Source organism: Pan paniscus, chromosome 19 (assembly GCF_029289425.2).
Source record: "Pan paniscus chromosome 19, NHGRI_mPanPan1-v2.0_pri, whole genome shotgun sequence".
NCBI lineage: Eukaryota > Metazoa > Chordata > Mammalia > Primates > Hominidae > Pan > Pan paniscus.
Genome location: NC_073268.2, coordinates 34,854,279 through 34,866,691, shown reverse-complemented (window position 1 = coordinate 34,866,691; position 12,413 = coordinate 34,854,279). Strand labels below are relative to the sequence as shown.

The 12,413-nt window shown below is 57.1% G+C and overlaps 1 protein-coding gene across 6 annotated transcripts in view; it reads left to right on the top strand.

The window, feature by feature from the left end:
* The first annotated feature begins 4 nt into the window (after positions 1–4).
* The window catches only part of ANKRD13B (ankyrin repeat domain 13B), a 25,119-nt gene continuing 12,710 nt past the window's right edge, over positions 5–12,413 (top strand). For 3 of the 6 annotated variants that reach the window (XR_008621761.2, XM_034942160.3, XM_034942159.3), the window contains exon 1: positions 3,754–3,974. Coding sequence is in view for 3 of the 6 variants with exons in the window: in XM_034942160.3 (XP_034798051.1) it covers positions 3,861–3,974 (114 nt within the window). In the remaining 3 variants the exon portion in view is untranslated. Of the gene's footprint in view, positions 100–3,369; positions 3,975–12,413 lie in introns of those variants that run through there. The other 3 variants (XM_055101932.2, XM_034942158.4, XR_008621762.2) reach the window with 3 other exon arrangements.

Sequence of the window (12,413 nt, the reverse complement as noted above, 5' to 3'; positions counted from 1 at the left end):
GGGGCGCTTAAAGGGGCCGCGGCAGATGCCCGGCCCCGGCGGGCAGCGTGGCCTGCGGCCCTGGCCTCCGCTGCAGCGCTCGCCTGGCCCGGAGGCAATGTGAGTCACCCTCACAGCCCCCTCCCCTTCACTTTCCGCGTGGGGTGGACCGGGGGACGCTGGGCCCACGGACGGCGAGGGCGGGGATTAGGGAAGAAGGACTTGGAGGCCCAAGTCCCGCTCCAGGTCAAAGGGGCTGTGCCTTGGGGTACCAGTCTATCTCTGGTTGGGGTGAGGTGTGCGTCCCTGTCCCGTAGGTGTCCACATCTGTGTGTCCAGGTGTGTGTGTGTGTGTGTGTCACACTCTTGCTGAATACGCCCACTGCTAACAATATGGACGCCCAGGTGCCAGAAAGGTCAGGCAGTGTATTCCCCTGCCTCCGGACTAAAAATATATCTATCTCTCCATGCATCCTTCCATCCAGAGAGGAGAGAATCTGGGCGGTTTTTAAAGACCTCCCGAGGAGTGACCACTGTGCCTGTGTGCACTCACATCCACTTGTCATCCGCCTTACACACACCCACGGTGTTTCTGGGCCACCAGAGGTGTGTGTGTCCAGAAAGGGTGCATATAACATAGAGGGGCCGTTTCAGGTGACGGCCTTTCTTCCTGGACTTCACACGACGAGGCAGGCAAAGGCAAGGCAGGTGAGGGACGTGGGTGGGCTGGGGGGCAGGGAGCCTAGGTAGAGGCCGCACATGAGCGCAGCCCCCGCACTGAGCATGCGCCCCCATACGCGTGTGCCGCGCGTGTACCCAACCCCCAATCCCTGCAGCAGCAAAAGGCCCGGGCACTCTGCTTGTGGGGAGAGGGTAGAGGTCCCCAGGGCCAGACCTGGGGGCCAGGTCAGTGGTGACAATTGAGGAGGGGTTCTCCAAGAGTCAGAGACTCCTGCTTGTTAAGATGGGGGCAGTCTTTTGGCAGGGGTGCTCAAGTTGGTCGATTATCCCAGCGGTGCCAGAGCGGCAGTGATTTGTGGGTGGGCAGGCTCCTTCCCTAGGGGAGACAAGTAATGCTCATGAGTCACACCACCCGAAATACATGCAAAGCTGCCTCCATCGCCTTTTGCTGCGGCCCAGATTGACAAGTTTGTTTGAAATCGCGATCCATGGGCTTTATTTATAATTGCACCTTAAAAAAATCTTGCAGGCCTCCCCTCCCTCGACAGCCAGCCGCTCAGCTGGTGGGGCTTTTGCAAGCAACGATACCTAGCTGGTGTGTAGGGGGGAGCACCACCTGCCGCCCCGAGCTGCTCTCTCACCAAAGAGTCCATGGGCTTGGTGGCCCCAGCGGGAAGGGGGTAAGGGGCGGGGGGAGTGAGACGGGAGGAGTGGCCAGGCAGCCCGTGCCAGGCGCTCAGTCCACGAGCGGTGGCCGCCCGTTCACCCCCGATCGACCCCCAGCTATGGAATTTCATTTATTAAATGTCGAGGAGGCTGCTGGCAGCCCTGCCGCTTGGCTGTCTTTGTTTCTCCGCTGTGTGGGCGCGTCTCGAGCACGTGGCAGCTGAGAGCGCGGGCCGAAGCGCAAGCGACCTGGGTTCAGTGTCTACCGCCGCCTGGCAAAAAAAGAACACGGCCGCCCAGGGGACAGCTCCCCACAATCGACAGCTCCCCACAATCTATCCTGAACTCCCCCTGTCCTCGGACTCCTGGGCTTTGCTGGGGAAGAAGGATGATTCACTCTGCTTACCCCTCCACCCCACTCCCCATCTCCTGGTTGACTCAGAGACTACCTGGGAGTGGCCCTGGCGCGGACACATCGTCCAAACTTTGTTTCCCCCGGCCCCGTCACAGCCAAACTTCTGGGCCTGGGACTGGAGATAAAAGGGTTTCTGGATTCCCCCGTGGAGATGTCACCACCCCAGGAAGCAGGACTGCTACAGTGGAATCACACACAAGGTTCAAAAAACAATTTAATAAGGAAATGCACAGGCATGCTCCCGGCCACTCCTAGATGCCCCTCAACCGCGCCAGCCCCCTCCCCTGCACTGGCTGCAGCCACGACACTCTGCTGACCCCTGGTGGTGCAGGCGGGCAGCGGTCCCGGGCCGCCGGAGACGCCAGCTGGCTCCTCCCAGGCGGGAGAAAGGGGCGAGGCAGCCCGCTCCTCCCTCATCTCTTCCCGCTGGGGCCTGGCACCACAGGGTGTGGAGGAGGAAGGAGGGAAGACCACACAAAGAAACCTGAGAGAGTTTGCAAGCTTTTGCTGGCACCTCCCACACAAACACTTCTTGGATTGTTGTTTTAAGTAGGGCCGGTGTGGAATCCCTTATTCCTGCCTTGTTCTGAGGTGGGCTCAAGAAGGCACCGTGCCTGGTCCCGCCACCTGTCTCGGCCCGCCTGGTTGGGGGAGGGAGGCGCTGTTTCCAGGGCAGTCATTATCCTTAGCTCACCCCAGGAGGTAGTATCTAGATTCTCATTTTGAAGGGGAGTGGACCGAGAAAGTCGGAAAAATTAAGCAGTTTGCTCTTTTAAGGTCAGGCAGTTGGAGCTATTCGAACTCTGGTCTCTCTGACATCACAGTCCCCTCCCTCCAGGGACTGGTCCAAGCCTCTTAGTCCTTCCAGGCCTTGCAATTGGCGCTTGAGAGGCCAATTCAACTTTTACCACACCCTCTGCAGGGACCATTCTGGAAGTACCTCTTCACCCTGGGGTCATCCAGGAAGGAGACAGTCTCTGGAATCAGTCACTTCCCTTCCTGAAGGGCCAGCTGGGTGGAGGAACGGAGCTGCCACCTGCTGCTTTTTCTGTCCAACCTCACTCTGGTTCTTGCTGGGGACAGTGTGCGGGGGGGAAAGGGACCGTCTTTCCCGCGTTACTGGACATTCTGTTTCCAATGACATGTGTGGAAGATGGAGTTTAATTTTCTAACAGGGCAGGGAAGACTCAGAAATGTTCCAGGGGCCAGACCCCTGGCTGCTCCAATGACCCTTGGTACTGATGCCCCACACCTTTCTCAGGAGTTCCCAATCAGACGCTCTCTTCTGGGAATCCGGATCCTTCTTCATGGCCCCTGGGACCCAAGCTCAATTCTGAAGACCACACCTCCACCCAGTCTCCCAAACGCTCGACCTAGGCCCGTGCCCCCCCACTTCCCCAGCAAAAGGCAAAATGCCAGCGGGGGAGGTGCGTCCTAGCCCACCTGGCGTCAGAGCCCCGCCCGCGTCTGGGCCAGGCCTGACTCCCCGCCCACTCTCCCACGAGATCCGGGGACAGTGCAGACCCTCTTCGGCCACCTGCCACCCCCAGTTTCACGAGGCGCACTACAAACCCCATGATGCCGCGGGGCTGAGCTGACAAGCTCTACCCGGGGCGCCTGGTCCCCTTCCTCTCTCCCCATCATCCCCACATCCCCGTATCCCGCGCCGGCCGCTCGGGCTGAGGGCCGGGCTATGCAGCTGTGGGGACCCGGGGGCTGCGGGCGCGCGTCCCTGCGGCGGCGTCCCCGGGGCCCGCGTCCCGTGCGCCCCCGCGCCCGCTGCGGGCGCCTGCTCCCTCCGCCGAGCGGCGTCTTTGTGTGCGGGGGTGTGGGAGGCGAGCGCGAGTCCGCGCAGCGCCGCCGAGTGCCCGCTCCCTCCCAGGGCGGGTGGGGGCCTCTCCGCGCCGCCCGCCGCCGCCGCCTCGCGAGGACGCCCGTCGCCCGCGCCGCCCGCACCGCGCCGGGCGCGCCGCCCCCGCCCGCCGCCGCTCGCACATGCCCGAGCCGCAGCCCCGCGAGCAGGCAGCGCCGGCCCCCCGCCCCGCGGCCCCGGGCCCCGGCTCCGGCGCCGTCCCTCCTCCCCGGCCGGGCGCCGCGGCCCCGGCATGAGGAGCGGGCGATGATCCCCGCCAACGCCTCCGCCAGGAAGGGGCCCGAGGGCAAGTATCCGCTGCACTACCTCGTGTGGCACAACCGCCACCGCGAGCTGGAGAAGGAGGTCCGCGCGGGCCAGGTAGGAGCGCCTTCGGGGCGCCGCGGGGACCCCGCGGCCGGGCACGCCCGTCCGGCCTGGGGAGGGGGTGCGGCGCGGGCTGTCCCGCCTCCCTGGCGAGTTTGCGGCGCGTCTTTGTTTGCGGCCGCGGCTTTTGTGCTTGTTGACCCGGAAAGGGTGATGGGAGCGGGCCCTGCCCGCTCCCCTCCGGCCGGGACGGGCGGGACCACACGTGTTTCGGACTCTCCTAGATGAGGGTAGAGGCCTCTGTGCCCCTCCTCCGCCGGGGCAGTGAGGGCTGCAGGGAGGGGCTGCGGGCTAGGTCGGTGTTCCATGTGGTGGGGAGTCCGCCCCAGCCAGTTGAGCGGCGACACCTCCCGAGTGAGGGTGCGGAGGTGGGAAAGGCTTGCGTGGGGAGGGGGCCATAGGTCAAGAATGGCAAGAGGCTGTGTCACACTCCCAGGCACCCCAGCCCCACCCAGCGCCCTCTCCCCAACGGTGAGCTCTTTCTCTTTTAGCTCTCAAACTGGGCAGATCCTTGGATCTCTCAGAGCCCAGCCCCAGCTCAGGAACAGGGAGTGGAGAAAGACCCTCTTGGGACGCCCCAAGGGCCTTGTCCAGGTGCTGAAAAGCGCTCTCCTGCCCTCTGGTGCTGGGGCCTGGTTTCTAGGCGCAGAGGAAGCTGAGGGGCCCTGGCTGCTGGAAGGACTTGAGGTTCTGCACACCAGGTGGGCTCCCTGGTTTCTGCTGGTCAGTAAGGCCACGTGGGTCACCAGCTTTGGGCTGGGCAGTGGTCTCCAGAAAACAGGGGAAGGGGGGATGTCTTCTGGCCATGCTTCAGGATGTCTTCTGGCCATGCTTCAGAACAAAGGCAGGCACAGGTCACAGATTGCCACTTCTGCCCTTGGCACCCAGGCCACAGGTAGGCACTCATGGCAGATATGACCCCCCGCCTCCAGGGTGGGCTGCAAGAGCCAGAGCTGGGCCCGGGTCCCATGGCTTGCTGCAGGCTGAGAACCCCAGTTTTGGTCAGGGTCTGAGACCTTGGGGCCATGGGCTGGGGGTGGTTAGCGCAGTTGCCCGCTGTGGGAATTTACCTTCTGAGGGCTGCTTATTGAGTCATGAGAAGTTCAGTCTGAGGAGCTGTGCAATCGCCAAGGGAAGCATGGAGGTGGAGGGCAGGCCATCGGACTGAGCAGGCTGGGGGTCAGGATGTGTCTCTGAAGTCCCACGCTGAGCCAGCCCCCAGGCCTGCATGGCATCCAGCTCTGCATGGCAGTCCCTGTAAATATGCGAGTGACCTGTGCCCGCAGGCCTCTGGGCCGGTCTGGGTGGCCACTTCCTGTTACCTGTGCCTATGCCAGCACTCTCCGAGTTTCTCCTCAGACTGAACTCCTCAGACCCTGTCTCTGTTTATCTATCATAAAGGCAGTGCTCTGCAGCCACGAGAAGCCTGTTAAAGAGAGTGGGTCACAGTGCCCCCAGGAAACAGATGAACAAACAGGGCATCAACCCCTGCCCTCAAGGAGTCTCTGTTCTGGTGAAGCAAGTGTGAACAGGGAATTCCAGGGTGATGTGCAAAGCGCTAAGACATGGCCAGCCAGCCTCTGCTGGCTCTTCTCTGCTTTCCTTCCCTGAAAGCAAAAGAAGACAAGCCTCATGTGGGAAGAACTTCCCAGGGGTCCAAGGATCACTAGGCAGAAGGCTGAATCTCCAGAATGCCTCAGTCCCACTCCCTTGCCTGAGGATGGGTGGTCCTTTTACTGCAGAGACTGGAGAGAGGCAGAATGCCCTGGGAGAAAAGACTTCTCCAGCAGGCCTCTCTGCTGATAATCCTGAAGTGGGTGGCCATCTTGCTGGGGTAAGGTTGGGGTGGGGGGCACCAGAGCCGCTGCAGGTAGAGGTGTTGGGGGCTGCTCATGTGTTTCTCTCTCCCACCCCTCTGGCTGCCTCAGAAACAAGGTCCCAGGTTCACCCCTACCCCTGCCCCAGTGAGTTAATGTCTCCTTGAAATGGACACTGCCTGCCCTGGATCCAGGCCAGGGGGAATATAGGGCACTGGTGGAGGTTAACCCTTGTTCAACCACAGAGGAGCCAGGCCAGTCCTCTCCTTCCCTCAGGCGTGCCAAAAAGAGGAATGCCAGTCCGTGTGGGTGGGAGAGTTCCCTAGCTGTCTCCCCTCTCGAGGACTGGCCCAGAGTGAGGCTTGTATCCAGATGTACACTGCCTACTCCCCAGGGCACCAGGCTCTGTTTTCTGCAAGGGGGACCTGGGGACAGCCACCTAACATCATGAGAAAAGCACTGTGGAACCCTGGCATCCCAGCCAGGGGTCCCTGGCCTCTAGTCCCCCTGGTACCAGCTGCCACAGAAACAGCTCGGCTTTCCTCAAGCACTCAGGAGCCAGGTTTCCCTGGTCTTGGCTTGGCATAGCTGCCTCTTCTTCACTCCAAGAAAGCCCCGCAGAGGCCCTCCGTGGGCAGGCTTGGCAGTGCAGCTGGCTGAGGAGGGGGCTAGCATGGCCACCTTCAGAGCAGGTTAATGGGCTTTGCTCAGCCCCGAATTGCTCTGCTGGAGGCTGGAAGCAGGGAGTGATGGGCAGATAGGAGGTGCCTGGTGAAGGGAAGGGGCACCCAGCAGTGCTGTGATGCCAGCCCGGTGCCCTGCTTGCCGCTATGCATGTTCTCTGCCAGGTCAGGGGGGACAGGGTTGTAAGCCAGGGAATGTGCCAGTTCCCCCTTGCCTGGCATGGCCAGCTGGGCATGGTCCTGGTTCTGGAGTCACGAGTTCCTGGTGTTCCCTGGGGTGGGAACAGGGGGAAGGGTTAGCCTGTGCGGCTCCCGTGGGAGGGACATGTGTGGGCTGGGCCTGGGGAGCAGGACTCTGCCCCTGGCAACCAGAACCCTGAAGTGGGCAGATTGTGGTCCCAGAGAAACATTTTCCTTCTCCCTGGGGCGTTCTCCACCGTGGGCTTGCTTCCTGCTTTCCCTGTTCACCCTTCTGACCTAGAGGCAGGGGAGATGGGTTGTGGGGCCCAGGATGTGCGAGGAGCACCTCAGACCCCTCCCTTTGCCTACAGTGGGCAGTCCTGGATGTGGGGCATCACCACAGCTGGTAAGCTAGGAAGCTCGGGAGAGGGAGCCGCAAACCCCAGAAACCAAAAATCAATGTGTTCTGGGATGAGGGGGAGGGGCAGCAAGGGCAGGATGGGAGGGGTGACATGGAGGGAGAAGTCCAGGGTGCGGTCCCCACAGCCCGTGGCCTCCTACGCAGCTTAAGGATGCATCCTGCCTCCCTCCCCTTGAATGAGCTCAGGCAGACCTGCCCCTGCACCCCACGTTGGGCAGGAGAGGTCAAGCAACGACTACACCAGACTCCTGCCTTCCTCCTCGTGGGCTGGGGAAGGGGCTGAGCAGGCACCACCTTGAGCACAGGCTCTGCGTCCCTCACCTTCCTCGCAAGCACCATGTTTAGCCCATACATTAGGTGTATGCTTTTCATACTTCCCTTAACAAAAGGATTCTGCTCATGCTAAAGGAGTTTGGAAAGTACCCTGCTAGTGCACATGGGTGTGAGGGGTGTTCCTGTGCAAATACGCACACACACGTTACACAGGAGTGGACTCCTGCAGGGCCAGAAGGCAGCTGGGCATGCATGTGCTTGTACACTTAAGGGCACACGTGAGTACCTATGAGCGTACGAGTGTGTATCTGTATGGTACCTGTGTGTACTAGAGTGTGGTGTGTGTGCCTGAGTGGAGGTAGGGAGGCTCTCTGCCCAGGGACCCCCAGCTACAAAACTCCAAAGACCACCTTTTGACTCCAGCTGAGGCCTGCTGGGATAAGGAATCTCCGTTCTCTTGGTAGGGAGGGCTGGGTGTTGGGTTTCATGGGAAACCTTTTCATTCCAGCAGTTAAATAGCTAGAGGCCTCTGCTGAGGAGAAGCTGGAGGCCTCTGCTGAGGAGATTAATGAATTCTCCTACCTGGGCCCAGGGCAAGGTGCCACTTACACTGCAGGTGGCACTCTGGGCTTGTGGGGAGAGCTGCTCTGGAGCTTGGCTGAGTGTATGGGGTTCTGCATGGGGTGTATGGGGTGCTGAGCCATCCAGGCCTCCCTGGGGAGGCACCCTGGGGAGCGCTCCTGAGGTGTGGGGATGGGGAGGGGCACCCTGCTTGCAAGGAAGTGCCAGCCTCTCTCTGGAGCCTGGAGCTGAGGCACCTGATGGGGAGGTGGAGGCAGCATCTGGAGCCCTGAGGCCAGGCAGGGGCCTGCCAGCTCCCTAGGGTCTTATTAGCTGCAGCGGCTGCGGCTGCAGCATCTGGGGCAGGGCTGGGAGGCCTGGATTGCTCAGCACTTCCCCAGTCAGCTCGGGCCCTGTGGCCCTCTCCCACTCCCGCTGCCGGGCTCAGGACCCCACCCAGGTTGCAAGCCCGGGAGTCCAGCCCAACCAGGATTGGACAAGAGTAAACAATGCTCCTCTTCTCTGTGAGGGGCCACAGCTCAGAGGCCAACAGGGGCCAGGCCCGCTGGTTTTTTTGAGGCTCCCAGTATATTGAAAAATGAAGAAATTCCAGGACAAGGCTATAAAAATTATATAAATAATCTTAAATTATTTAAAATGTTTCATTTTTGACAATGGAGTTCATGGTCATGCTTTAAAATATTTAACTGTTGCTAGAAGATGCGTAATGAAAAGCAGTGCTCCTTGCTCCGTCTCTCCCACCTCCCCAGCACTCTGGACTCCTTTTGTCATTTACCTCCCTAATTATAAACAATATATTGTTTATATTGCCCTCTCCCCTCCCCTTCTCCCTCCCTCCCTCCCTTCCCTGCCTCCCTCCCTTTCTCTTTCTTTCTTCTTTTTTTTTTTCTTTTTTCATGAGACAGCATCTCACTCTGTCACCCAGGCTGGAGTGCAGTAGTGTGATCACAGCTCAGTGCAGCCTCTGCCTCCCAGGCTCAGGTGATCCTCCCATCTCAGCCTCCCAAGGAGCTAGGACTACAGGTGGTGCCACCATGCCTGGCTAATTTTTGTATTTTTTTTTGTAGAGATGGGGTCTTGCCATGTTGCTCAGGCTGATCTCGAACTCCTGAGCTCAAGTGATCTGCCTGCTTTGGCCTCCCAAAGTGCTGGGATTACAGACGTGAGCCCCCCGGCATAAACAATATACTTCTGCAATGATTTCTTGGTTAATTACCTTCCCCTCCTTGTGCCCCCTCAGCCTAGTACTCTATGCATTTGTCTAGCAAATATTTATGTGCCAGGTGCTGCCTGGGGAGTGGGGAACCAGCAGTGAACAAAGCAGACAGGGACCTGGCTGATGGGGCTTCTGTCTGAGGTGCAGGAGGTGCTCAACAGGCACTTGGATGGGCAGTGGATAGAGCCATAGCAGCTGTCACCTCAGATGGGCTGTCAGGGTGGGCTTTTCTAAGGAGGTGACATTTGAGCAGCAGCCTGAGTGAAGGGAGGGAGAAAGCTTTGGGGCTCTCTGGAGGATCCTGGAGAACATTCCAGGGAAGGCCATTGGCGAAGGGTGGAGCAAATGAGTTCAAAGAGAAGTCTGGGGCCATTGGATTCCCTGCTACCTACGATGGAAAGCCACTGGAAGATTTTGAACTAAAGAGTGTCAGGACCTGAGTAACACTTCACAGGGTGACTTTAGCTGCCATGGGTGAGGTGGACGATAGAGCCTGGCAACCAGGGGAGCAGCAAAGAGGCAGTAGGGGGCTGCCAGTGAGAGATGGGGGGGCAACAGCTGCAAGGTAGTGGAAACTGGGAGGCTTCTAGGTCTGTTTTGAAGGCAGAGCCTATAAGTTTTTCTGATGGGTTAGATGTGGAGGGTGCGGGAAAAAGAAGAGATGTAGACAGTTTCAAAGGTGGTTTTTTTTTTTCCACCTGAAAATGAAGTAAATTCAGGTGATGTTTACTGTTTATGGGGGCAGGTGCAGCTGTCCAGGAATGCAGAAAACAAGGAAAAGTTAAGAAAGTCACTTCCAGAATGAAGAAGGCAAGAGAAAGGGCAGGAGACGTCATGGAAAGCCAGGCTGTCCCATTTTGTTTCATGAACTCAATGATCTTTTTATATTTTTCCTGAGGATGTAAATTACTGTTTTCCCCCAAAGAGTTTTCTTTTATTCCCTGCATCAAGAGAATTTCCTTTGGGTTCTTAGCATCTAATTTGTTTTTTTTTTTTTTTTTTTTTTTGATACGGAGTCTCGCTCTGTCCCCCACGCTAGAGTGCAGTGGCGCAATCTCGGCTCACTGCAAGCTCCGCCTCCCGGGTTCACACCATTCTCCTGCCTCAGCCTCCTGAGTAGCTGTGACTACAGGCGCCCGCCACCACGCCCAGCTAATTTTTTGTATTTTTAGTAGAGACGGGGTTTCACCGTGTTAGCCAGGATGGTCTCGATCTCCTGACCTTGTGATCCGCCCACCTCGGCCTCCCAAAGAGCTGGGATTACAGGCGTGAGCCACTGCGCCCAGCCGTCTTAGCATCTAATTTGTATGTTTTGGTTTATTTCACATGGGAAGCTTTCATCAAGTGTCCAGTTTCTCCTGGCTGTTGGGTCATATTTAAGAATGGGGCTGTGGAGCTCAGGGATGTGTGGGTGCTACTGTGAGGTGATCAGGTGGCAGGCTGGCCTGTTCATTGTAGGGTCACCAGATGTCTGTATTCTGAGGTCTTTGGGACAACTTCCTACTCGGGTAGATAGGGTGGTGGTGGTGTGACCTGGCTGCCAGTGGTTCAGGACCCAGGTAGGGAAGGGGCTGGGGTTTCACGGATCACTGGCTTTCAGCACCATATCTCATCCTCTGCTGTGGCCAATGCTCCTGAGTCCAGAGCATCTCATGCCCAATTTCTACAAAGAATAAACCCCTGGTGTCCTGTGGTGAGGAAGGGGGGCATCTCCCAGCTTAATGAGGCTGGGAAGGGGACCAGGGGATCCTGAATTGTAACCAGCCTCCCTGCACTCAGCTCTAGCTTCACCTCCACCTCTGCCATCCCCACTGCCTGCAGATCCTACCTACACCTTTCAGGGGGTCTGGGGGTCACCTGGCTTGCTCCTTATGTGGACGTTTCCCTCTGTGGCTGCTTTAGTTTCAGCTTCCTCTGCTCCCCTAAGTCAGTTGTGAGGCCCCAGCCACTTTCCATGTTCTAAAGTTGTGTTGAAGTTTCTCATCCGCTGACATCTCTTCTCTTTATTCTTGTGGGTTTTAAATATTTTATTGACTTTTTTTTTTTTTTTTTTTTTGAGACAGGGTCTGGCTTTGTTGCCTAGGCTGGAGTGCAGTGGGATGATCTCTGCTCACTGCAACCTCTGGCTCCCTGGCTCAGGGGATCCTCCCACCTCAGCCTCCCAGTAGCTGGGACGATAGGCATGCACCACCACGCCTGGCTAATTTTAGTATTTTTTTGTAGCACAGAGTTTCACCACATTGCCCACGCTGGTTTCAAACTCCTGGGCTCAAGTGATCTGCCCACCTCGGCCTCCCAAAGCTTACAGGCATGAGCCACTGCGCCCAGCCTGACATTCTTTTTTTTTTTTTTTTTTGAGACAGAGTCTCTCTCTGTCACCCAGGCTGGAGTGCAGTGGTGCGATCTCTGTTCACTGCAACCTCCACCTCCCAGGTTCAAGCGATTCTTGTGCCTCAGCCTCCCTAGTAGCTGGGATTACAGGAATCCCCCACCACGCCCAGCTAATTTTTGTATTTTTAGTAGAGATGGGGTTTCACCATGTTGGCCAGGCTGGTCTCAAACTCCTGACCTCTGGTGACCTGCTCGCCTCGGCCTCCCAAAGTGCTGGGATTACAGGCATGAGCCACTGTGCCTGGCCTCCTGACATTCTTATACATTTAACATTTTTTGGCACTCTTCAATCCTTTGTACAGATTCAAGTTTCTATCTGGGATCATTTTCTTTCCACCTGAAGAACTCCCTTTAACATTTCCTGCACATCTGGCAATAAATTCCCTTAGAATTTGTTTGTCTGCCAACATATTTATTTCTTCTTCAGTTTTGAAGAATATTTTCACCGGGTATGGAATTCTAGGTCAATACCAGTCATACTGGATTAGAGAGAAAAAAAAAAAAGAATTCTAGGTTGAAAGTTTTTGTTTTTGTTTTTTTCCCCCAGCACTTTAAAGATTTCATTATATTGTTTCCTGGCTTGCATAGTTTCTGATGAGAAGAATATAGTATTTCCTGTATCTGTTCTTCCATACCTAATGGACCTCATTTCTTTGAATGCTTTTAGGATTTTCTTTTTACCACTAGTTTTCAGCATTTGATTATGATGGACCTTGGTGTAGTTTACTTCGTGTTTGTCTTACTTGGGGTTCATTGAATTTCTTGGTTCTTGGCTTTATCTTGGTATTAGTTTCCACAACAAATTACTACAAACTAGGTGGGTTAAAACAACAAATATTTGGCCGGGTGTGGTGGCTCACGCCTGTAATC